This window comes from Ostrinia furnacalis, unplaced genomic scaffold (assembly GCF_004193835.3).
Source record: "Ostrinia furnacalis isolate ACB-3 unplaced genomic scaffold, ASM419383v2 OfSCF2419, whole genome shotgun sequence".
In the NCBI taxonomy this organism is placed as follows: domain Eukaryota; kingdom Metazoa; phylum Arthropoda; class Insecta; order Lepidoptera; family Crambidae; genus Ostrinia; species Ostrinia furnacalis.
The window spans coordinates 626,140-651,604 of record NW_021132658.1 but is presented as its reverse complement, the minus strand read 5'-3'; the positions used below and the strand labels follow the sequence as shown (position 1 = coordinate 651,604).

Here is a 25,465-nt window from a genome sequence, read left to right as displayed (position 1 = left end):
GTAACCACCTAAATACTGCACCATAGACAGCCCTAGTGATCGCGTGCCGGACCCCACGGCATCATCCACGCGGGCGAAGTGGCGTCTATGGCGCTGGCGCTGCTGGCCGCCACGCGCGCCTTCCGCGTGCGGCACCGCCCCGAGCACCGCCTACTACTGCGGGTCGGCCTCCATTCAGGTAACCACCTAAATACTGCATCATAGACAGCCCTAGTGATCGCGTGCCGGACCAGCAATCCCCACGGCATCATCCACGCGAGCGAGGTGGCGCCTTCAGCGTGCGTCACCAACTGCTGCTGCGGCCGGCATCCACTCCGGTAACCATCGACTACCATCAGTTTATGTTACTGCATAGACAGCCGGCCTAGGTGTCGAACTAGCGCGTGCCAGACTAACGATTCTAACGACATTATTCACGCGGACGAGGTGGCACCTTTCACGCGCGCCTTCCGCGTGCGGCATCGCCCCGAGCACCGCCTGCTGCTGCGGGTCGGCCTCCACTCAGGTAACCATCGATTATTATCAGTTTATTTTACATCATAGACAGCCGACCTTTAACGCACTAGCGCGTGTCGTACTACCGATCCCAACGTCATGATCCACGCGGACGAGGTGGCGCCTTCAGCGTGCGGCACCGACTGCTGCTGCGGGTCGGCATCCACTCAGGTAACCATCGACTATCATCAGTTTATATTACTAGACAGCCGGCCTAGGTGTCGAACTAGCGCGTGCTGAACTACCGATCCTAACGGCATTATCCACGCGGACGACGTGGCGCCTTTCACGCGCGCCTTCCGCGTGCGGCACCGCCTGCTACTGCGGGTCGGCATCCACTCGGGTAACCACCTAAATACTGCACCAGAGACAGCCCTAGTGATCGCGTGCCGGTCCCCACGGCATCATTCACGCGGATGAGGTGGCATCTATGGCGCTGGCGCTGCTGGCCGCCACGCGCGCCTTCCGCGTGCGGCACCGCCCCGAGCACCGCCTACTACTGCGGGTCGGCCTTCACTCGGGTAACCATCGACTATCATCAGTTTATGTTACTTCATAGACAGCCGGCCTAAGTGGCGAACTAGCGCGTGCCAGACAAATTATGCCCGTTTTCACCATCAATCCCTAATTTTTAAATGACCTTTATGAAAACAAAATTCATATAATGTGTTACCATAGGGGTCACTTAAAAATTAGGGTTTGAAGGTGAAAACTGGCATAACGATCCTAACGACGTTATCCACGCGGATGAGGTGGCGTCTTCCGCGTGCGGCACCGCCCCGAGCACCGCCTGCTGCTGCGAGTCGGCCTCCACTCGGGTAACCACCACATGAACCACTAGTTCATATTGCGTCATAAACGGCTAGCCTAGTGGTCGCGTGGCGTACTACCGATCCTAACGACATTAAAATCCACGCGGACGAGGTGGCGCCTTCCGCGTGCGGCACCGCCTGCTGCTGCGAGTCGGCATCCACTCCGGTAACCACCTAAATACTGCACCATAGACAGCCCTAGTGGTCACGTGCCGGACCACCGGTCCCCACGGCATCATCTGCGCGGGCGCTCAGCGTCGATTGAGGTTCTGTTGTCAACTGTTTGGCTACTTTGGGTGTCACGAACTATTTGACGCTGACTCTACTAGGTTTTAGACCACTTATGCCCGTTTCCACCATCAATCCCTAGTTTTTAAGGTACCCATATGAAAACAAAATTCCTGTTATGTGTTACCATAGGGGTCATTTTAAAATGGTTACTTTCAGGACCAGTATGCGCTGGAGTTGTGGGCCTAAAAATGCCGAGGTATTGCTTATTTGGTGACACCGTGAATACTGCGAGTCGTTTCGAGTCCACCGGAGCTCGTAAGTACAATTTTATTGGTCCTTCGAGCCGGATATTTCTTTCTGTAGAAGTAGATTTTGGGTCCTTAATTCGAGGAAACCATTTTACTTTCAGCACTCAAAATTCACTGCAGCGCAGCATGCAAGTCTCTCTTAGACCAATTAGGTGGATACATTTTGGAGGAGCGTGGCATCGTCTCTATGAAAGGCAAGCGTGACCAGATGACGTACTGGCTTCGCGGCGAGGAACCAGCTGCGGCGGCCGCGCGAGCTAAGCGGCGGGCGCTAAGGGAAGATACTGCGCCACCGCCCTCTATTGAGAAACGGGGCCAACGAAGCTCTTTGAAGAGTAGAAATTGGAAGAACCAAGTTGGGGGTTTGCACAGGTAAAATTAATAGCGACTTTTCCTTCTACTACAAAGCGACATTATTTTAACGCAAAAATGCGGAATGTATATAAAATAATCATGTCTATGTTTCTGATTTCAGATGTTGCAGTTTAGAATCTCCAAAAAAATTAAGATTTGCTTCGGGTAACCATTTAGAGTCTCACACGGATAGCGTACTGCATCATCGGAGTGATGAATATCTCATGGAGGTAAACACAATCCCATCAAAAACAATACTTGTCAAAAAAACCAAGTCTCGCAACTCAGTTGTTCTACGGTAAAAAGTTGTGAGATCCATGTAATACCAAGTCCAGGCCAGGAAATCTTTAACGTTTTACATAAATATATTGACTTGGCCATCGCACTAAATAATTTAATTTACACGTGTTTTCATGCTGACAACTGAGTTGCGAGACTTGGTTTTTTTGACAAGTATTGTTTTTGATGGGATCTCATTTCTTTTTGTATTTTGTAGACAGCAGTTATGTATCTAGAAAACTGGACCGAAATTTAAAAATTTTACTCGACTTGGCGGTTGCACTACCGTGCCCCCAAATCTCATTTCTTTTTGTATTTTGTAGACAGCAGTTATGTATCTAGAAAACTGGACCGAAATTGAAAAACTTCACTCGACTTGGCCGTTGCACTACCGTGCCCCCAAATATTTTAGTTTTTCCTTGATTCATACACCAAACACTACTTATATTCCAAATTTGAAGCTTCTAGGTCTGCTAGAAGTGCCTTAGAATTTTGATGATCGGTGAGTCAGTCAGTGAGTCAGTGAGTCAGTGAGTGACAAAATTAAGTAACTTTGACCCGTTATAATTCTTAAACTACTGGTTCAAATTGAATGAAATTTTAAATATACCGTGTCTTTACAATGCCTGCATAGCTAATGAAAATTCAGCCTTCTAGTTTTATCCACAACGAAGTTACAGGCGGTCGAAAATGGCCTGAATTGCTTCGAGAAAAGGATGGTACGGCCGTGCCGCTTTTTTGCTCGACTTGGTGGGGGCACTGCCGTGCCCTGCCTTTGCATCAATGCAAATTAGTGCCACTAACGTGCTTATGTAATTTCAAATACTAATTTTATTGTATTTTGTTTCTTTTAGGTTGTAGGCGAAGGCCGTTCAGCCCCAACGCAGCGCAGCGACTTATTAGAAGCTCCGAGTCTTCGTCAAGAGTACACGAGCGTGTCGTGTCCCATCATCGAGCATTCGGAGTGCCCCCCGGCTAGCGTGGCGGTCCCCCCGTGTGCCCCGCTGGGGCCCGCCGACGAGAAGCGCTGCGAGCCGTGCGACATCAAGCTAGTCATCAACGGCTGCACCTACAACGAAGACGGCGCCGGGATACCTCTGCTTGCAGATACGTAATCGCAAGTTCATTAGTTTATTTACGCTAGTCAAAAGCGGTTATGTACGTAATTTTTTAGAAACCTAGCTAAAATCTATGTAAACAAATATACCTGTCCGCGCTGGGCCAGTAAAGAAATCGGTCGGCCGATTCTCATAATCCTCGTTTATCGCGGGCTTAGCGTTATTGTGATCTATGTCAGTATTATTAAGAAACCGTATTAAATAGAAATTATTTAATAACATTAAACTCTTATTTCACAATTCACGGTAACATCGTTTTACTTACATATATTATTTACAACAGCGTTTCATATACATACACGTGCCTGATATACATCGAATCGGAGTAGGATATACGCAGAACACATAGGCCCCGAAATAAATTACACGTTACACCTACGAATTGACTGACCTACGCTACTGATAAACTAGAATACGAGTATGAGTGGACGAAGCGATACGACCGAAGTACGTATCGCACGACTCCGTGATGACTTCTAGTCCGGTTGCCGAGCAGATAGAATTTCGTCCAATGACCCCAAGCTACCCATCCTTATCACTCGCACGTAATTATATTGCTATAGCGACTGTTCGGCAGGCGGCCGCAGTGAGTGTGCGAGCGCGACAGCAATATAATTACATGTGAGCAACAAGGATGGGTAGCTTGGGGTCATAAGACGAAATTCTATCTGCTCAGCGACCGGACTTTAAGCGGGCTGGCGTCTATGTGTTTGCGGCGGTCGCGCTCAGACGGCGGACTCCTTGTCGAGCAGCGGCGGCGCGCGGCGCAGCGAGGAGTCGCTGCTGCGGGTGCCGCTGAAGATGCCGAGCAGCCACGAGCGGATCGCGAAGCGCGGGTTCTTGCGCACGTCGCTCTTCTCCACGGCGATGTTCTCCAACGAGCGCCACTTCTTGTAGAACTCGATGTAGTTGGTGTCGTGGACTTTTCTCTTGGGCCGCTCGAACTTGTTGTAGAGGCTGCACTTTCGGAGGAGCGGGCTGTCCTCGGTCTTGTCGTCGGTGACGATGCCGATGATGGTGCCGTTGAAGACGGGGTCCCCGGAGACGGTGGAGACGGGCGCGTCGGCGCCGAGCGAGCGCGTGGTGTGGTGGCGGCGCACGCGCGCGAGCCCGTCCAGCGACTGCGCCGCGCGCAGCGTCGCCTCGCCCTCGCACTCGCCCGCCGTCGACGACGCGATCGAGCTCAGCGCGTGCCTGCAACCGAATACAAGTCTATCAGTATTGATGTAACAATAGGGTACTTCACACCGCCTAATAATTTAAAAAAATATAGTTATCATCACTTTCTTCATTTGAACTGTGAGCAGGGCGGTAATAAAGCAGCCGCCGGTAAACAGGATCGCGAGTCGCGCCCGTTAGTCACCGCCCCTGCTCACGTGATATCATACTTAACAACAACTAAATAACAACAGCTACATACCTGGTTCTGGCAGCTAGATCTGTGCGTATACGCCGCGAAGCCGGTGGTGACGAGGGCGCGGGTAGTGCGGGCTGCATGGCCGCGCAGGCGGGTAGCAGCGCCGCCGCGGGTAGGGACGAGCGCGAGGCGCGCGCGCCGGAGTCGCCGCCGTCTAATCACGTGACCGTCTGATCACGTCACAATACTCTAAGAGGTGTGGAAACAGTTACATACCTGGTTCTGGCAGCCAAATCTGTGCGTATACGCCGCGAAGCCGGTGGTGACGAAGGCGCGGGTAGTGGGGGCTGCATGGCCGCGCAGGCGGGTAGCAGCGCGCGCCGGTGTCGCCGCCGTCTGATCACGTGACAATACTCTAAGAGGTGTGGAAACAGCAACATACCTGGTTCTGGCAGCTAGGTCTGTACGAATACGGCGCGAAGCCGGTGGTGACGAGGGCGCGGGTAGTGCGGGCTACATGGGCGCGCAGGCGGGTAGCAGCGCCGCCGCGGGTAGGGACGAGCGCGAGCCGCGCGCGCCCGAGTCGCCACCGTCAGATCACGTGATAAAGAACTCTACATAAGGTTTAGAAACAGTTACATACCTGGTTCTCGCAGCTAGGTCCGTGCGTATACGGCGCGAAGCCGGTGGTGACGAGGGCGCGGGTAGTGCGGGCTGCATGGCCGCGCAAGCCGGTAGCAGCGCCGTCGCGGGTAGGGACGAGCGCGAGCCGCGCGCGCCCGAGTCGCCACCGTCAGATCACGTGATAAAGAACTCTACATAAGGTTTAGAAACAGTTACATACCTGGTTCTCGCAGCTAGGTCCGTGCGTATACGGCGGGAAGCCGGTGGTGACGAGGGCGCGGGTAGTGCGGGCTGCATGGCCGCGCAAGCCGGTAGCAGCGCCGTCGCGGGTAGGGACGAGCGCGAGCCGCGCGCGCCGGAGTCGCCGCCGGCGGGGCGCGTGCTAAAGACCTCTACATAAGGTTTAGAAAGAGCGACATACCTGGTTCTGGCAGCCAAATCTGTGCGTATACGGCGCGAAGCCGGTGGTGACGAGGGCGCGGGTAGTGCAGGCTGCATGGCCGCGCAAGCCGGTAGCAGCGCCGCCGCGGGTAGGGAGGAGCGCGAGCCGCGCGCGCCGGAGTCGCCGCCGGCGGAGCGCGTGCTGCTGGCCACGCGCTGGCGCACGCCGCACACGCCGCCTAGCCAACAGTCGCCTGTTCACATTACTCCATTTGTTAACAACCTTGCTCTATTGCTTTAAATAGGGATGGTATAATGCAGAAAAAAGGTGATGACTTTATTTTATTTAATAGAAGTTAGATTTTTTATGTGAATGCGGAATGCGAAAAAGTCAGAATTGAACTTGGCACATCTTAAATTAACTTACTCATTATTTAATGTAATTATGTTCTAGGTCGCACAGCTAGTTGAGGTGATCAACACAGGCAAAGATTTCTATCTGTATAGACTCGTGTTGACGTCTTGCATAGTCAGATTGACAAGCACTCGCTGTCTCGTTTTCATTTATTTGGTAAAATTTTAGAATTGGTGAATGGGGAATTCGAAAAAGTCAGAATCGAACTTGGCACACCTTAAATTAACTTATTCATTATTTAATGTAATTATGTTCTAGGTCGCACAGCTAATTGAGGTGATCAACACAAGCAAAGATTTCTATCTGTATAGACTCGTGATGACATCTTGCATAGTCAGATTGACAAGTGCTTTCTGTCTCGCTTATACACAACAACAAATCAACTCGCTAAAGCCTGGTCCGTGAGCACGTAGAATTTTGTCCAATGACCCCAAGCTGCCCATCCTTATCGCTCGCGCGTAATTATGTTGCTGTCGCGCTCGCACACTCACTGCGGGCGCCCGTCGCACGTCGTTCGATCACCGTCATCTTCAAAAGCAATCCTTGCAAGTAAAATGTAACTCGTCCGTACCTGATAACGACGCGTGCCTTGAGTCTGTTAGCTTGGGGCTCTTGCGCGGGCGACGGAACAGCGGCCGCTCCTCGCCCTCCACCGGTCGCTTCTGGATCGCCTTCTCCGTCGCGCTGACTAGCCAATACGTCTGCACCTGGAAGAGGCGCGTGATTCATTGAAACACTATTTTCTAAAACTTATTAAAGCCTGGTCCGTAAGCACGTAGAATTTATTCCAATGACCCCAAGCTACCCATCCTTATCGCTCGCGCGTAATTATATTGCTGTCTCGACTGTGCGACTGGCACCCGCAGCGAGTGTGCGAGCGATATTGCGACAAAATTCTACGTGCTCACGGACCAGGCTTTAGTCAACCAAGACGTCTCATTTGCATAAAAAATATGCTAAAAAGATCATCAAGCTATATTTGTGGATCTACATTACTAATCGAAATTAATTTACCGTAAAGAGCTATCATACAATTACATACGAACAAATAGAAATCCACCTTTTCAAGTGCTTAGACAACATTTTAAACACATACAAAACTATATACTTTTAGACTAGCTAGACTAATGCTAAACAATCTATCACTGGTCTTCGGTATGACAAATTTATTTCTATTTAAACTTAGCTTTAATAATGGTGTAAGTCGGAAAATAATCCTAAAAAAGGCCCTGGCAATGTTTCTTTAAAGTTGTCATCACCAGAATAAATAGTCCAATTTTTAATTAGAAAAGAAGCTTTTATTAAAACTTTTAAAAAGCAAGAAAAGGTGGAGTTTCTTGTTTTACATACAGCAGTGGTTTGCCATAAGCTGAAACGAAAAAAAAAAGAAAACAATAAGAGCACCAACCTGCCCCTTCCCCTTGATGGGTATCGTGCCTCTCGGCTCGACGACATACCCGCCGATCTTGTCGAGCGCATACTTGCAGTTCGGCGAAATGTGTATACGCAGCGGCTCGCCGTTTGACTCCATTCGCGACGCCGTGTTCACCGTGTCCCCGAATAGGCAGTAGCGAGGCATCGTCAGCCCTACCACGCCCGCTACTACGGGACCTGTATTAATATTATTATTGTAGCTTGCTCATACAGAGACACCTTTTTAAGTAATAGACGATAGACGTTTTTTATTTTTTCTCCTTTTAAAAACGACCTTTTAACAAAATAAAAGTTAGGTAAACCTATCCTACCTATAATAGAAGTTATGTAAGCTATCAAAACAAAATCCAACTTTCGAAAATCTAACTTTCCAACAACCCAAACATTACTTCGAAGTATTCGATTTTGAAATGTGACGTCACGAAATCTAGAACTCCTCCCACCCCTTGGTGGGACACTCCATTTACCCCCTTTAACGTGTGGCGTCGTAATGTATGGATGGCCGCTTTGTGGGCGGCGCTGTCTTCATAATACTTAAATTGTCAACAATAGATGGGTTTGTGATACGTGTTAATTTTTTTAGAACTATAGACATAATCTTAATATTTTAGCATAGAAGCCCTTTCCGAACTAATGATCATACCTGTGTGTATTCCTATCCTTAGTTTGAGAGTTTCATTTGGTCTATGAGATATCTTGTGACTCTTGACTGCGTTCAACAATTCGAGCGCCATTGACGCGATTTCACCCACGTGTCGATCGTTGTTCCTTATTGGTAGACCCGATACCTGTAAAAAAATTTATTAATTTCATCAGAATGTAATCGATATACGCATAAAATACTGCAATTTATATAATTAGTTTTGCAACAAGAAATATTGCCGACAACTGTCGGGTGTTGTCAACGACATTGCCTTAATGTTAATTTAATGACCATTATCATTTTGTTAATGGATAATTAATGTTGACACGTTTATGCGTTATCTAGTAGACATAGTTTAGATTCCGTTTATTTTAATGTAACTGAGCTGTTAATAACTGTCTGGAAAAACAAGGATCAATCAAAAACTTGCTTCTAAACTTAAACTGAGGAAGCCGTGTTTACAACAAGGTTACTTAAGGTGTGACTTAATTTTAGGTCTTACTTACCACCATATAAGCATCACCAATCGTCTCGACCTTATAAACGTCGTAACCCCTGATGATCCTGTCGAACACAGTGTACAAGTCGTTGAGAAAGTTCACGACCTGTAGCGGCGTGCTCTCTGCCGACATAGCGGTGAAGCCGACGATGTCGCTGAAGTATATCGTTACGGAGTCGAAGGACTCTGGTTCCACGCCTTCCCCGGTCGTCAACCGGCGCGCCACAGACCTGAAACAAGCACGTTGGGGATACAGATAAAATACAGACGCGTTTAGCCAGGATTTTTGCCACGCTCTCGCGGTTCCAAATATACGGAGCTGTTTTGGAGGATCAAAATAACTATTTTATACTAATCGATTAATCGAGATTAGTTGTTGAATGGATCTAGTGATGATTTCTGACCTAATTTCTAAAGATCTTTTAACGACAGGGTGTTATTCAATTGTATGGTTTGTCTGCGCTATAGCGACAAAAACTGCGCTAGATTACTGCTACAGATAATGAATACCGAAATAGACTCCTGCACTATCAGGCAGTATTTTTATGGAAAACGTGGACTATGTTTCCAACATATCAATTCAGACACAAAAACACAAAACGCATATCAATCTTGTATAATAATTCATCACCTTTTTCGTAATACTCACCAATGCCCTAAAAACTAACGAACATAATTTCATACATGTTTAAGTAAATTTAATATTTCCTGGGACAACATGCTGTGATATAAGTAAATTGAATTAATTTATTATAGGGGAACGAATTACTAGAAGCACTCTGACTACTTTTCTAAAACTACAAGTACAAACTCTTCGTTGAAAATAAATAAGATATTAAAGTTAGTGTAAATAGGTCACAAGTTGCATTAACTAAGATTTAAAAAAGTATCATGCCGATGTAGTGTTTGTGCGTCTATTTAAAGTTGCAGGGTCAACTATTGGTTCATCCCATTAGCTACTCGGTGGAAGATAATTTATGGCAAAAGCATTCGTAGTCCACTAGTAAAAACTGCCATCACCTCAAGGCACCGCGCCAGAACCGCCACAAACCCAAGCAAGCGCTACTGCTACTTAAACCAATTGATAAAAACTATGTCACGGGCATCACTACGTCACAATTCCAGACGTAGTGATACGTTCTCCGAGACCTACTTTCAAGGCAAACCAATATTAACTACTGTCACCAGTAGGGAGTTAATTACCTCAAGACATTTTCACGATATTTCTATAATGGATTGAACCTCCACATCTGGAAAAGAACACAAGTACAACAAAGTGAATACATTAACATTTTTTTTCTTTTGGATAAGAGAATATGCACCACTGTTTTACATCAAGTCCATGTCAATGTTCTCTGGTTACATGAAGACAACGGATATTTACGCTGCAGCAGTGATACATTTATTTCTTGTTTTTGAAAGATAGCCTAGTTGCAACATGCATAATAAGCTGTAAAACGCAGCTAAAAAGTGTAATTATACAGTAAATATTGCGCTCCAATTGTATAAGAACCGTTAATTAATTTAGTAATCAAGTAACAAATTAAGAATCGCTAATTAATGTACATTGTATTTACAATACGAATACATTTTCAACAAAAAAATGTTGCAACATTATTTACAAGTTATTAACAGTCAGGCGGACTAAATGTAAAGCAGTGAGCACACCGCCGCATCAGCCAAGAACATAATTTGTATCTTGTTGTATTTGCGTCTTCCATAATCGTGCCCACATCTATATTAATTGTCACAAAAATAAGAACATTGTGTTATTTATTAGTAACATACAGGAACTAAAGTAACGAAAACGTTATCCACTTAGAACTATTATCGATAATTATTATATCTTGCTACATATCATTAGAACGTTTTAAAACATCAAATTGTATTTCTGGCAATGCTTGCTTGTATATTTATAACTAAATTAGTTGGGAAATCCACTTCTTGAAACCTAAGCAGTGTTCGCATTCAAAGCTAAACAAAGTGCTATCGGGACCTTTTACTTTTATCAAAACGTGTATTTAGTGATAATTCTTGTGTTTTTGCTAAAGCAAGCGAATTTTATCGGTGAAGAGGAGCTTTTTAATGTTGTTGTAAACAAAAATATGTCATTTCTTATTCCGTGCCATTAAAATATAATCAAATCAATGACGTAAACCGACAATAAACTTGATGTTGTAGACACAGGTTATCTCTTTCCACAATTTTGCAATTTCAGAGAATGTATCTTTGTTGTACTAGACACGTTTAAGGAAATATTGTATCACTAATATAATATTTAATGAGCACTTACTTTGGTAGCATTCTATGTAGTAAATCTTCGGTTTTCTGTTTTTCTTCTATGAGTAGCCTCGTTCTTTCGTTGACTAGTTCTTCTAAATTATTAGCATACTTCTCCATCATGTCCATCATTTGGTCCATTATGTTCCTTGACCTGGGATAACAATAACTTGGTTAGTTTTAGTTAAGGTAAGTGTAGTTCACGGACCACGCATATCAGATTTTTTTAATGCCTTGATCATTCTTGTGGTGATAAATGATTTGATCATAAAAGTTTAAGAAAAATAGGCTGACGATACTTTAATACAGCATTAGACACTCGTGCCGACGTGAATTAGAGCTGCTGCTACACACATAAGCGGGCCGGAATTTGTCCAGAACAGTCTTCTCCATACATATGCGAATTTAACGCCCGACTATACCGAATAATGCTGGCCAGTATTTATTTAGGTTATAAAAGGACAGTATCAAGCAAGACTGAAGCATTTGTCACACTGGATGCGGTCTGCGGTCAGATCAAATGAACGCAGCCTGTGTTCTTTGCTCATCGCAATAATACAAAATGTATACAGGGTGGAAACGATAAGTGATCTCACTCGATTATTTGTAAACTATACAAGATATTTAAAAACTGGTTACTGATTCTGCAAGTGCTTTACGAGCTCTATCCAACGGTACTAATAATGGGTTACAAAATAAACTGGATCTATCCGAAAATTCAATGTTTTCAGCTTCCATACATTTAGTAAAACCACTGAATATTAAAAACTATACAAGCTATCCAAAAACTGGTTGCCTACTGATCCTGAAAGTGCTTCACGAGCTCTATCCAACGGTACAAATAATAAGTTACAAAATAAACAGGATCTATCCGAAAATTCAATGTTTCCCACTTCCATACATTTAGTACTGCCACAGTCATGGCACTCATGTCTTGATAATATTATAACAAGTAAAGCCTACAATCAATGTTTTTCATGAATAATTTAAAATAAGAATGCAATTTACGAGTTCATTTTAAGTGTTTATTATTTAATAAAAAAAAATAACACTTAATATTGTGTGGCTGGCATACATTTAGAATGGAGGCTGAAAACATTGAATTTTCGGATTGATCCAGTTAATTCTGTAACCTATTACTGATACCGTTAGAAAGAGTTCGTAAAGCACTTTCAGGATCAGTAACCAGTTTTTCGATATCTTGTGTAGTTTAGAAATAATCGAGTGAGATCACTTATCATTTCCACCCTGTAGAGACTGACAATGTTACTCATGACTGCATTCACTTTGACTTGACCGCAGACTAGAATATATCCAGTGTGGCAAATCCTTTAAAATTAAGTGTAAGTACTTACTTCCCAGACTTCATTTTCTTTAGGCGGGAGCGTATAGTGGGGAAGTCGGGCCGCAGGTTGGGGTCCTCGGCCCAGCAGTCGCGCATGCACTGGATGACGTAGTCCTCCGTCACGCCTTCTATACTGCTGGTGTCGGGCCGAAACACTTCTTCGCCGTCCAGCTTCGGGTTTTTGACCCTCTCTACTATGTCTGAAAAGAGAATTATTACTATTAGCTTCTGTTAGCAATCACAATCACAGATCGAAACTGGGCATAGTAATACTAGAACTCCATTGCATCGGACAGAACACATCCCATACATATTTTTTAAATGGCACTTTCCAAATTTCCAATATTCTAGTTAGTTTACTAAAATAATAATTTAAAAAATACCTTTGGGCTCTAGAGAAGTCACTCCGAATGGCCCCCGCCTGGCGATGATTTCGTATAAAATTATACCAAATGCATAAACGTCTCCTTTTTGCGTCCCACCCAAGCTTCCGTTGGGATTATCCAACTCCCGAAGGAGCTCTGGAGACTTCCACAAAAACCCTGCAAATAATAGGTTTTACAATGACAACATCATCTCTTAGAAACAAAAGAATAACAAGGTTATTTCGCTATGTACCTCTGTAATATTGATGCTCTCCAATAAAATCATTTTCGGCACAATATCGTAACTCGTGGAGACCAAAATCTGTGACCTAGTAACAAGACAACCATTATTTTAATTACAACTAAATCTAACATTAATAATAAGCCACTTATAAATGATCCAAATTCAATTAAAAACCAATTACCTGCAACATCCATCTTGACGTTACTACACAATTCGAGGACTTGAGATTTCCGTGAAAAATTAATGGCGAAGTATGAATAAACGTCATACCCTGAAATAAATAACATTATCACATATTTTATAAATAGAACATAAAGTGTAGATAAGATTAATAACTATTTTTGTAATTAATTTAACTTTAAAGTGATGCTTCTTAAAATAAATGCATACGTGCAGACTTAGTTTACACAGTTCAATAAATCTTTACAACTCACCTTTATGAGATCATGGATTAGCGAAGATATAAACATCTTATCTAACTTTATATCTTCATTTTCAATTATATCCTGTAATACAATCAGATAGCATTAAACAATTGATTTAGTTATTACTACTTCTACTAAGTATAAATGTGAAAGTGTTGTTTGTGACACACGGTCTGTATCTGCGAAATAATAGTAGATATAAGACTGTCATCAGTAATGTAATGATTCATTTCATGCTTATACTTCTGGTAAGATGGCTCAAAATGTTGACTAAGTTTCTTGTGCTGTTTCTTCTCAGACATAGCCTACATGATTACTGTAGTAAAGTTTAAATTATACTAGGAAGCGTTTGTGAATTTGGCGACGTAATTGCATTTTCTACAGTAATATTATGAAAAGGAAAAAAAACATTGTTTGTTTGTACTGAATAGGCTCCGAAACTACTGGTCCGATTTGAAAAATCTTTCACCATTAAAATCGTGCATTATTTCTGATGAACATAGGCGACACAAACTTCGCCGGGTAGGATAGTAAGATATAATGCTACATGGATACTTAGGTAAGGAGTTATGCGACTTACATACAAGCTCCCTTTGGCGCAGTAGTCAGTGAGGATGAGCACACGGAGTGGCTCCACGACTGCGCCGATGAAAGAGTTCAAGTTGTCGTGCCGCAGCTCACGCAATAGCCTCATCTCCTTCATCACCTCGCGGGAGATGTCCTGGACAACAAAACAAATAAATAACCTTATTCTAAGGACATAAAGAACAATACTAAAGTGAAAAATTGATTTTGATAGCAGCCGCATTCCCTTCCGATCGCGGGAGATATTGTGGACACTAAATGACTAATTGATTTTGAACATGAAGATTGAAATCCATTGGAATAATCGTCGATTGTAATAGACTCCGTCATCCAAATAGAACACCCCCTGTACTCTTCATACTTTTTAAAGTTTACTCAATTGATTAGACATACCGACGCGGTTTGCCGACAGCTTATATTAGAGAAGAATATACCTCTAGGTTGGTTCACGATTGGATTGAATATACTCAAGATAAGCAAGGGAGCTTTCCACACTCAACTAGATAAGGATAATGGCTAAATGTGACTATGTGGAACTAAGTGAAAATGAACGCCTTATTTATCGTGCAAAAATCATCATGAAACACTTTTCATAATGCATTTTACGTCTCTATAGTAATACAAATAAGGTTAAAAGTTACAACATAATTTCAACTCACCTTCTTTTTCGAGAACTTCAATTCCTTAATTCTAACAACATTCCCTTTGTACTGAGCTGTGGTGGTGAATATCTGTGTACAGCACCTACTCTCGCACGATATGCCACTTGCTAAACTAAGCTGAAAGAGTATGAAAATGTTAATCAAATACTCGCCAATATAATTTGAATAAACCATACAAGTACGTAAAAAGATGTAATATAAATAAACAAAAACATGCAATTAAGGCCTTAGCGTTTAGAAAAACTAAATTTGCATTCCATCAAAGTAGACAACATCTTTATTATTTACCTTACTAGGAGAACAAATAAGTCCGCTACCCAAATAACCTGCGATTTCGTTCGAATCAACCTTCCATAGGAGACCCTCGATTTCCTGCTCGATCTTCCACTTGCGGTAAATACTGATGGTGACCACCAGCGCACAGAACAGCGTCACCGCCAGAGTACCAGCCACCACCAGCGAAGTTATTTGAGAGTCGTCTTTCGGACATTTCTCATTCAGAAACCCGCACGATGGCTCATCCTCTGGCTTCACGTTGTCCGGCCAATCGATAGGCAGTTTCGGATTCAATTTATATTCCTGCAAGTAACAATGACGCTCGTTATGCTAAAACAATTCAAACGACAGCATTATTCATGAGTTAAACTGGTACAATTTTAGCACCGCATTCTAAAGCGTTATGCTCCATTATAATATATTATAATAATTACAAATGTAATGCGAGTGCGCACTCGTATAAATCCTCAATACAGCGTAATAAAGATATGAACTACTAACGCGCCTGGTCTTTACTAAAATTAGAAAGAGATTAAAATATCTAAATGTGATTAGTGTAACCATCTGGATCTAATTTAAAGTCAATTTCCTTTTAACTGATATAAAACTAAATGATAAAATTATTAAAATTCACGAGACGAAAACAGTAAACTCTCAGAAAGCTTGCTGCTTGCTTGAAATACAACACTCAGTTCCTTTTGTAGTTGAGGATTCCGGGTGAAGCTCGCTTCACCTTTCGGCTTGCTCATCACTTTCCGCCAAGTAGGACGCAGTCCAAAAGCTTTTCCTTTGGTTAAAAATACACTAAAATAGCCAGAACACTAACTGGGAATTCCCTGTTGCTCTGGTGGAAGTGTCCAACAGGAATCATGCTGTAGGAACAGTTGACGTCGTCATCGGTCAGAGGCTTGAACGCGAGCACCGAGAAGTTTCCCTCGGAGTCTCCTCTCTCGTCCAGTCGAATCGTCATGCCCGACACACCTGCAATAACGGGCCCATTCAACTACATGACTAAATGGAATTGCCGATGCTTATGATAACAAAAAACAACTGATCTTTATGATACCGTAACTGATAGCTGATATAACTATCGATAAACATGTATAGATTAGGAATGTATGAATGAAATGATATCGATTTGATGTTGAACGGAAATACTTTATGGATAATCAGCAATCTTGTAAACAAACAAGGAATGACATTAGCAGTAGACCGTCTCAAGTTTACGGGAAACTAAATTGATAGCAAAGTTAAATAATGTTGAGCTCAACAATTTGTTTTCAAGATTGCCAAATTCTGTTTGCCTCAACTGTATAACTTACTTTTGTATGGAGTACTCTGAATCATTTTAGCGACGATCCGTGTTCCATTAGAAGCGATACTAATTAATTTCTGCTGAGTAAGCGCTTCTTTGTCGGTATCCTCTCTAATCAGTTTATCCAAGGCAGTAGCGTAAAGCTTTACAGAGTCGTATAGATATGCAGCGTATATGGAGACGAACTGAAAAGCAACCAGTCATTCGAATTATAATGATGACGTGACCAGAAGTGTACTTTCATATGTTTTTTAGACAATTTATATCAGTGGTCCTAAAAAAGAACCCTGTGGAACTCCTTGTTTTTTATCTATGATACTTTACGAAGTTTTACAAGAAGAGTACATGAGTATTACCTTATTGAATTTGTTCTCAAAGACTGTTGGAAGTGGAAACAGGAATGGTTTCATAGCGTTGTAGTGGCGTACTCGGGCGGTAAAATTCTCAAAGCTGCCCACCGGTTCGGAGGATACCACCACCAGAAGCGACTGTGCACGTTTCTTGAACTCTTTCGTATTTGGGCACACCAATTTCGACCCTCGGTCCTCCGTTTCTAGTTACATAAAGCTAACATTAGCAAATCACAATTTAAAAAATAAATAATGCTGCTTTATGAATATTTGGTTACTTACTAATCAAGTACTTCAACGACTCCCTAGTGGAATATGTCATCATATCAACAAATATGACCATGTATTCTCCATTCATGAATAGTTTCAAAGATTCCATAGCAGACATCATGTCAATGAGACCGGCCGTCGTTCCCAAAAATACGTAAACTGAAAACAAGTGAACAAGTTTTTAAATTCTTTGATGAATATTGTAAGAGAATCGCAAAAAATAATATAATCATACTTTCGAAACCAATGAAAGAATATTCTCAAATCTATCAAATTTATATTTACAGTAAGAATAAATAAAGAAATAAGAAAAAATATCGCGTTTTTTCCGAAAATAACATGATATCTAATTTTGGACTTAAGTTATTGGCAACCTGTCTCTTACAACCTGTATATCTGTCACCACAAAATTGAGAATTCCGTCAGATTATCACCTGACGTAGTTAGATTACAATCCAACCTAACCAAACTCAATTTTAGTTAACAATCTCACGCATTATATTATAAACTGACGAAGTTCACAATTTCACGTTGACATATCCAACTCACTTCTTGTTCTATTTTTAGTGTCCTGTATGAACTGGTACCAAAAGCCGGGCGCGCAACAGGTTCGCTTCTCCTCGCAGCACTTGAACCCTTCGATGACGGGCCTCTGGTGGTTAACGGTCATGTTGTTTTTCTTCGCGTGGTTTTCCAAGGTCAGCGCCACAGTCACCCACTGCTCCTCGTACAATATCGAGAACTTGTTCCATCTGTAGTATCTCAGTAACGATATTACAGATTTCGTCGCCTAAATAAGGAATTGCCATTAATAAAAATATTGTGATCAATTAATTTTGTAACATTTAAATTGTATAGTGTCACATACCTGTGTATCTGGAGGCTCCAGTCTTGCAAAGTTGGGAAGCACTGAACTTTGGTAATCTGAACATTTCTGAAATAAAAACATCGTTCTTTTATTTGCATTTTTTGCTAGGACAAACATACACGTAAAGTGCTAGACTCTCGACAAAGTTACATTCGTGACATTTTAAATACGAAATTGCTTCATACAGCGAAGAAGGTACAACTACATTAGTTAGTTCGTTCGTTCGTTTCAGCCAAATGACGTCCACTGCTGGACAAAGGCCTCCTCCAAGGTTTTCCACAATGCACGGTCCTGCGCTGCCCGCATCCAGTTATTATTAGTTATTAGTTAGTACATTACACGAATCGGTTCCAGAATAAAACTGCTAAAATTATAAATGCTGCTGCTAATTAGCAGTGAAAATGAAATGAAAGTGAGCTCACGTATGATATCATGGGCAGATTCCTGGACTGCGCGATGATGGCCTCGGTGTGGCAGCGGCCTTCGGGCCCGAAGAAGGCCACCACGCCGCTACAGCTCATATCAGTGAGCAGCCGCGTGGCTGTGATGGTGTCGCACTTGGTGTCGTTCCACTCCAGCCTCAGTTCTACCTCCGGCAGGATGTCTGTGCTGTTGTTGATCTGCAGGGGCGTTACAAGATTTTGAACTAACAATCATTTGAAGTTTATGAGTTAGGCACATCCCTACACAGTCGTTCTATGGAGACATGTCCGAAACATGTCTCCATAGAACGACTGGTCGTCCAAGGAAAATTCGAAGGAACCCGTGATCGCGTGACAGGTCACTTATGCGCTGGACCGGCCAAGTGAAATCGGCAGTGGGAGATGGCGTATATAGCCTTAGATTAATAAAACCTAGATGGATAGTCTTCATACAAACGCTTCGTCAAGAGTGAGGCAAAAATCTTATGTCATTAGTGTCAATTTTGTTGGGGAGTGTAGACAGTGAAGGCGATTTTCCCGAAAGTAGGGAAATTTTTAATACGTTTTTAATTATTTTATAATTAACAAAAACAAAACGCATCATGTACTTACTTATTTATTGAATTCAAAGTACCTACCTAATTACAATAAGATAAATCGTCTTAAAAGTCTCGATTTCATAAAAAAGGAAGTGTATTTGTACGGCGAACAATTGGGAAATAAATTTTCTTGTTACTGGTATCATTCCCGTATTTAATTTTTGAAAGCCAAATTCAAGCAAAATACGCGTCGAATCGTAGTAATTACTTATGAAATATAACACTGGTCACTTTCTTTCGTTTTTCTGATGTATTTAGACACCCTTTCACTGCACGTCTTAATTAATTAAAAGTTGTCGGACGTGTTTACCAATTTTTCACTTTGACAGTTCATGTGACGTTTACGGGTAAGCCATTCAGGCTTACTAAAATCTGCCTCACTTTTCGTGCACTGACTATCTATCTAGGTTTTATTAATCTAAGTATATAGCGTATGACTGCATCAGACAGTCTGCCAACAGAGAGAGATAGCGGGAGATCGTGCGGAGAGTTGTATCCGTCTCTACAACCGATGTGAACAACGCCTCTGCCAAAAACGAAACGAATAAGAAGAAAACCCTACTAACTTCGTAAAAATGTAATAATTTAGTTAAAACTATTTTATTTATAGAAAGTTAGTAGGAATTGTCTTTTTTTGCTCTTAGTATTATGCGCTTAAACCATTTGTCATCAAAACTTCATGTAAGTTTTCGGTCCCGACCAACTTTGTATTACGTCTAAACAAGGATGACGTAAGCAGGATACGGACTTCAACATTTAGTTTTTCCTTTGTTCCTTTCCTTACAATTTAATGTAAGCGATGTATTTTTTGAGGTATGAGAATGCTCCAGCGTATAAACTTATATTATACATTATCTGCATGTATTTAAAAAATCGATGTCTAATCGAATCCATTTTTACACGTAAGTAAACAACAACTATACTTACCTAACTATAGAAATGACAACAAGAAAGTCTGATGGACTATCATTTAAACGAGAAAATAAGTTATTTGTTTAAGGCAGGTATTCCGCGTTATCTTTATTGCTTGTTAATTTAAATTACCCGCTAGATAAATAACCACTTCTACAAATTCCTATTCGAATTAATACCGGGCACCCTGCAGAGTACATTAGAGTTCAGAGTGTGTAATAAATCAGCTGTTGTCACCACAAACTAGCACGTGACCTCTCCATACACCTACTTTCTTCTCCATACCACACCGGTACCGCGCTACATCAATATTAGTCTCCCAGCCCCCCACATACCATTCTGCAATTTTCAAACACGTATTCTAAAAATAACGACTCTTTTGCCTTCAAGTTAAATTTAACTACGGAAGTGTAGATATGAATTCGTGTTATACAAATACAATTTATCATCGTACATTTCAAGCATAAAGTTTGAATATACATCCCAATGGGCGCTCGTGAATTAACAGACGATGCATGATATATGTTTGAATTGCTTGTAGTAATGTTGTGTTGATAGATAGTGTTAGCCCGTCAGTAATAATAATTTATTTGAGTATTGATATGGCTTCAAAACTTCACGATTTTTTAAAACAGCTAACTAAACAAAAAACTGTTTGTACGCCGTTTGTGTTTTTGATTTTCTAGATTGAAAAGGCTATTAGATCTGTCTACAACTGAAACAGTTTTGTGACGTAGGTGCATAATACTATAATCTTGAGTGGTTGGTATTATTTTATCACAGATATATCTCATTTCGTTGTTGACAACATGGCATGTTCGTTTGCAGGTTTAAGAGAAACTACGTATTAGTTGTTATCTGTAGTCTTAGCGCAGCGGTTATCTTTTGTTATTGTATAAATATTAAGGTTTTAAATGGAAGCGTACCTCTTAAAAAACCGTAGGTCGGACACATATCTTTCCCTTAGACACTGCTCTAATAATAACTGCAAATTTACTTCTTCAAGATATAAATGAGAATGTGCCTCCTCATCCCGTCTGGCCAGCTTTGGATAACGTTTGAGGTCGATGGTGAGGCTGTACCTCTAGATATTGAGAGCATACCTCTTCAAGAGCCATAGAGAGAGCCCCTGAGAAGGCAAGCCCTTTCCGGTCGCGCAGCTCGCCCTTGATGGAGGGCAGGTAGCCGATGGTGAGATTGGTGAGGCTGTATTTCTAGATATTGAGAGCATACCTCTTCGAGAGCCATGGAGAGGGCCCCTGAGACGGCGAGCCCCTGCCGGTCGCGCAGCTCGCCCTTGATGGAGGGCAGGTAGGCGATGGTTAGGCTGTACATCTAGATATTGAGAGCGTACCTCTTCGAGAGCCATCGAGAGGGCCCCTGAGATGGCGAGCCCCTGCCGGTCGCGCAGCTCGCCCTTGATGGAGGGCAGGTAGGCGATGGTGAGGCTGTACCTCTAGAATTCTAGATATTGAGAGTGTACCTCTTCGAGAGTCATCGAGAGGGCCCCTGAGATGGCGAGCCCCTGCCGGTCGCGCAGCTCGCCCTTGATGGAGGGCAGGTAGCCGATGGTGAGGCTGTACCTCTAGATATTGAGAGTGTACCTCTTCGAGAGCCATAGAGAAGGCCCCTGAGATGGCGAGCCCCTGCCGGTCGCGCAGCTCGCCCTTGATGGAGGGCAGGTAGGCGATGGAGAGGCTGTACTTCTAGATATTGAGAGCGTACCTCTTCGAGAGCCATAGAGAGGGCCCCTGAGATGGCGAGCCCCTGCCGGTCGCGCAGCTCGCCCTTGATGGAGGGCAGGTAGCCGATGGTGAGACTGTACTTCTTGGCGGCGAGCGAGGGCCCGGCGCTCGCCAGCAGCGCCAGCGCCGCCAGCAGCAGCGCTCGCGCGCCGCGCCACATGGCGACGCCCTCACCGCGGCACCCACACCTGCGCAACAAAACACTCACATTTACAAAGAAAACTCGAACACTGAATACTCTGAATTAGATTTGCAGGAAAACACGCACGATTCGAAGTGGTTCGCAATTTGGGTTTCCCATATATTGCAGTCTTGAATCAACCTGATGCCAAAAAAAGATATCCAATAGTGGCACTGGAAGGTACAAGACTACGCTTGTAATGTCAATTGCTACTACAAATAAATTAGAAGAAAAATAATCAGGTTAACTTTCCTTGGATATAAACACAAATATAAAAATAACTGCTTTTTTGTACCTGATAGGAGTTCTATTTCATTTAGTTGTTTTGCAATATATGTATTAAACCAAATGATAAGATCGTCTGAGTAAATTAGTACGAAATGAATAATTATTGAAGTTGAATGAAATATTATCATTAATTATCTTCCTTTGATAAGAGCCACTACGAGTTTTTCGAAAAACTAGTGGGTCATTAAACGATAAAAGGATAATCGACTAACGATAACACGTTAGAGACAATGTCTTCTTCATTATGAAATGGGAATGTGCTTGCACACTCGTATTTGTCAACGTTAAGCGTCAAGATAAATAGTTTTGTCTTGTGTAGCTCAATACGTTACACAGACAACAGGCGCGACAAATTACGTGTTCCTGTCCGTCGAATCATCCTACTCCAAAACTCGCGTTAATATGATCATGTCAAACGGTGAACATCGTCACTTCAAACAAAGTTAACTAAACTAGTTGATACCACAATCATAATGTATGACTTTTCAAATTGCTGCAAATATGATAGACTATAAATAACTTATTTAAATAGAGTAAATTCTAATGGAAGTCATGCAAAAAGGAAAATTAAACTTAAATAAATAAACGTTCAACTATGGGAAACGTAAACACTACAAATAAGAAACGATTTCAGCATGCAAATATGCTTTTAAGATTATGATTATGATTCGCTCGGCCTTCGACCTCAACGATATTGGTTTGATCTCATTTAGTCAATTAAAAATGATTGAGTTGAGCGGGTTTCATTTCATAAACGCAGCTTTGCAATTATCATGATGATTTATGTATTAGCGAATGAAATGATTTAACAGAGAAATGACACAGTTAATAAGCTACAATTTAAATCATACTCTCTCTTAGAATTGGGTTACTTTTGTCACATTTCGAAATACTAATTAGTTTTAGAAAATAAGTAGTATTTACCATGTCAACGGGTAGCAACACATAACACAGTCGCTGCTTATTAGCTCAAATACTAAATGTATTGTTTTAAAAATATCAGAACAATCGCAGTTAATGTGCTACTAATGTTTTTTTATTTCATTATTACTAACTGGATAGTAAGCATTCTTCGACTCAATTACTAACCTCCATTACTAAGTAAATATAAAAATGTCATTAATATGTAATAAGGTCAAATTAAATACCTGATCCATCCAAGTAATCTCATCCGTCATTAAAAATCGAACCGTGACGAATGAGTCATAATGTATTTTTAGTTTACAGGAGTTAAGGAATCATATGAATATGATTGGAATGGCCTGGATTGTAGGTGTGAATATATTAAGTTAGACGTGGCTGGCGGAGCCCTACGGCCGAGATGGTGCATGGAGGCGACAATGAGCGCGTCTATTTTTGTAACTCAATAAAGGGAAGTCTTCCTGCAGTCGCTTTCCGCCCTCAAATGTAGGAATTGCTTCCATGCTGTCAACTAAGTAATTGCCTCGCTGCCGGCGGCTGATTAAACCAATTGACATGCTGCTGTTTTGACAACATTCTTATGCCTAGGGTCGTATTCTTATGTATAGGTAACATATCCTTGATCTTCATCTTGAATCGGGATTTTATGGTGCATACCAAGAATGGAATTGGGCACTCAGAAAATATGTGCGTTCCCTCAGACTTTTTGTATTTGTTATCAGCAGCATATCAACAAAACTAGACGTCAGCAAGACTAACAAAAATTTGGGCATTAAACAAGTAAAGCATCGGTGTTTTCATTGCTTAAAGATACCTTTTAAGAAAAATTAAACTGGATGTGTATTTACAAGAATAAAAATTGATTGCACATCAACTTCCCTACTTAGGCCAGTCTATCGATGATTACATAATCATATTTCTATTCCATAAATTGCTACCCTATGAAGAAACCAGACCAGATATAAATTGGATAAGACGTGGTGTTCCCAGGCGATCGCGCACACCGCGGCACCAACATGAGCAATGAAGTGGCGACGACATGCGCCGGCGCGGCGTGATCTTGCCTTGAGATAACGTCAGCGATAACGCTCTCTCGAGCTATTTTTAGAATTTAATAAAAAGGTAGGTAATGTGATTATGATTACTTTTTGTGCAACTGCAAACAAATGGTGGTGAACTACAACCCTCAGTTGACATTAATTAAAACATTTTAAACTCTGCTTATAAATCCAATCCTATCATTGAACCCAGACGTTCAATTTGTGAGCTACTAACATAACAGTGGAATCGTTATCGGAAATAAAAATAAGTTAAGTCGTAAACAGACTTTCTTGGAGCTTGACATAGTGACAATCAGCTATTTTTTTTTCACGTTACCGGTAAGGTACAGAACCATACTGAAATGTTCAGTAGAGGACATCAAATACAATGTCTGATACACACTTCTACTACATGTCCAGGTGTCCACACCTGGATGTAATGACAGTTGGATGCTAACCAAAAACTATGCTCCAGTTTTTAATTCGAATAGAGAACAACGAGAAGTCATCACACGCAAGAAAATAGAATTACTGATCCCAGTAAAAATTGATAACATGTTCATGGTGTTAATTTTAAGAATACAACAAAATCTCATGAAAATTAAATACCTACGTTGTCCCAACTGAACATTAAAGAAACAAAAGAAGACTTTATTTAAACGTAACGTAAAAAAAAGTTTGGTAGGAATGCCTAAAATACAGTAAAAAGAAACCATTTTGTTAAATAAACGGTCTTTTGCACTACATGTCCCAAACAACAGTCTCAATTAAACAATGGTCGGCAGACAGATCATCGTACAAAGTATTCCTAGTAGCATTTAATTACGTCATAACTCACACGTATTCAATTCAAGTTAATATTTGTAACCTCGACTTTGGTTACATATTTACCAAGTTATTAATAGCACACACCAAATACGTACTTAAGCAAAAGGTCTTTGTAAATTCAAGTTCAAAACGACCAGTGGAATTCAGTTTCATATCCCAGTGACAAGATTTTTCTTCAAAATATTCCCTTACCTTACAATCAACATAAAAATACAGTGTAAGATTTATTTTTAATCATGATGTGCTTGTAAACTTGTGTACTTGTGTAAACATAACATGTCAGAATCCACAATATAAATGTTCCATAACCTGCTAAGAGATGGCACTGTCTGTACTAAAGATAACAATAATGAGATGATGCATGATAAACAAATAATAAATCCCAAAAATTCGAACGTAACCAAAAATATTGACGAAGTCCCATGATGGAACTCTACCTTACCAACATATTATTTAAATAAACAAATAAATAATTGAATTTGGTTGAAAGATCAACATTATTGAGGTAGGCAGGAAAACCTACGTAAATCAACCTCAATTCGGATTAGCTGATGCGCGCAAATTCATCGCATCGGCTATGACTAGTAATTTTGT

At 41.7% G+C, this 25,465-nt stretch overlaps 2 protein-coding genes across 4 annotated transcripts in view; one reads left to right on the top strand and one right to left on the bottom strand.

Annotated features, from left to right (window-relative positions):
• LOC114355556 (speract receptor) overlaps positions 1 to 3,933 on the top strand; it is a 52,832-nt gene extending 48,899 nt beyond the window's left edge. Inside the window, exons 24-27 of the mRNA XM_028308471.1 lie at positions 1,755 to 1,853; positions 1,948 to 2,218; positions 2,322 to 2,430; positions 3,334 to 3,933. Coding sequence (XP_028164272.1) covers positions 1,755 to 1,853; positions 1,948 to 2,218; positions 2,322 to 2,430; positions 3,334 to 3,594 — 740 coding nt within the window. The 3' untranslated portion in view covers positions 3,595 to 3,933. The remainder of the gene's footprint in view (positions 1 to 1,754; positions 1,854 to 1,947; positions 2,219 to 2,321; positions 2,431 to 3,333) is intronic.
• On the bottom strand, positions 3,795 to 23,044 carry LOC114355555 (receptor-type guanylate cyclase Gyc76C). 3 transcript variants are annotated; one of them, XM_028308467.1, is made up of 24 exons: positions 23,007 to 23,044; positions 21,594 to 21,801; positions 18,358 to 18,555; positions 17,936 to 18,001; positions 17,617 to 17,857; positions 17,080 to 17,226; positions 16,804 to 17,000; positions 16,455 to 16,632; positions 15,959 to 16,113; positions 15,145 to 15,435; positions 14,854 to 14,973; positions 14,190 to 14,330; positions 13,619 to 13,690; positions 13,366 to 13,455; positions 13,194 to 13,269; positions 12,959 to 13,117; positions 12,586 to 12,775; positions 11,244 to 11,384; positions 8,958 to 9,180; positions 8,452 to 8,596; positions 7,783 to 7,985; positions 6,946 to 7,081; positions 6,000 to 6,213; positions 3,795 to 4,791 (listed from the first exon to the last, which is right to left on the bottom strand). In XM_028308467.1, the coding sequence occupies exons 1-24, from the start codon at positions 23,027 to 23,029 to the stop codon at positions 4,323 to 4,325; spliced, it is 4,083 nt and encodes a 1,360-aa protein (XP_028164268.1). In that variant the 5' UTR covers positions 23,030 to 23,044; the 3' UTR covers positions 3,795 to 4,322. The 3 variants fall into 3 exon arrangements, with proteins under 3 accessions (XP_028164268.1, XP_028164269.1, XP_028164270.1); XM_028308468.1 differs by having other exon boundaries at positions 6,000 to 6,198; XM_028308469.1 differs by lacking the exons at positions 21,594 to 21,801; positions 23,007 to 23,044 and adding an exon at positions 21,102 to 21,185.
• Between the last annotated feature and the right edge of the window lie 2,421 nt (positions 23,045 to 25,465).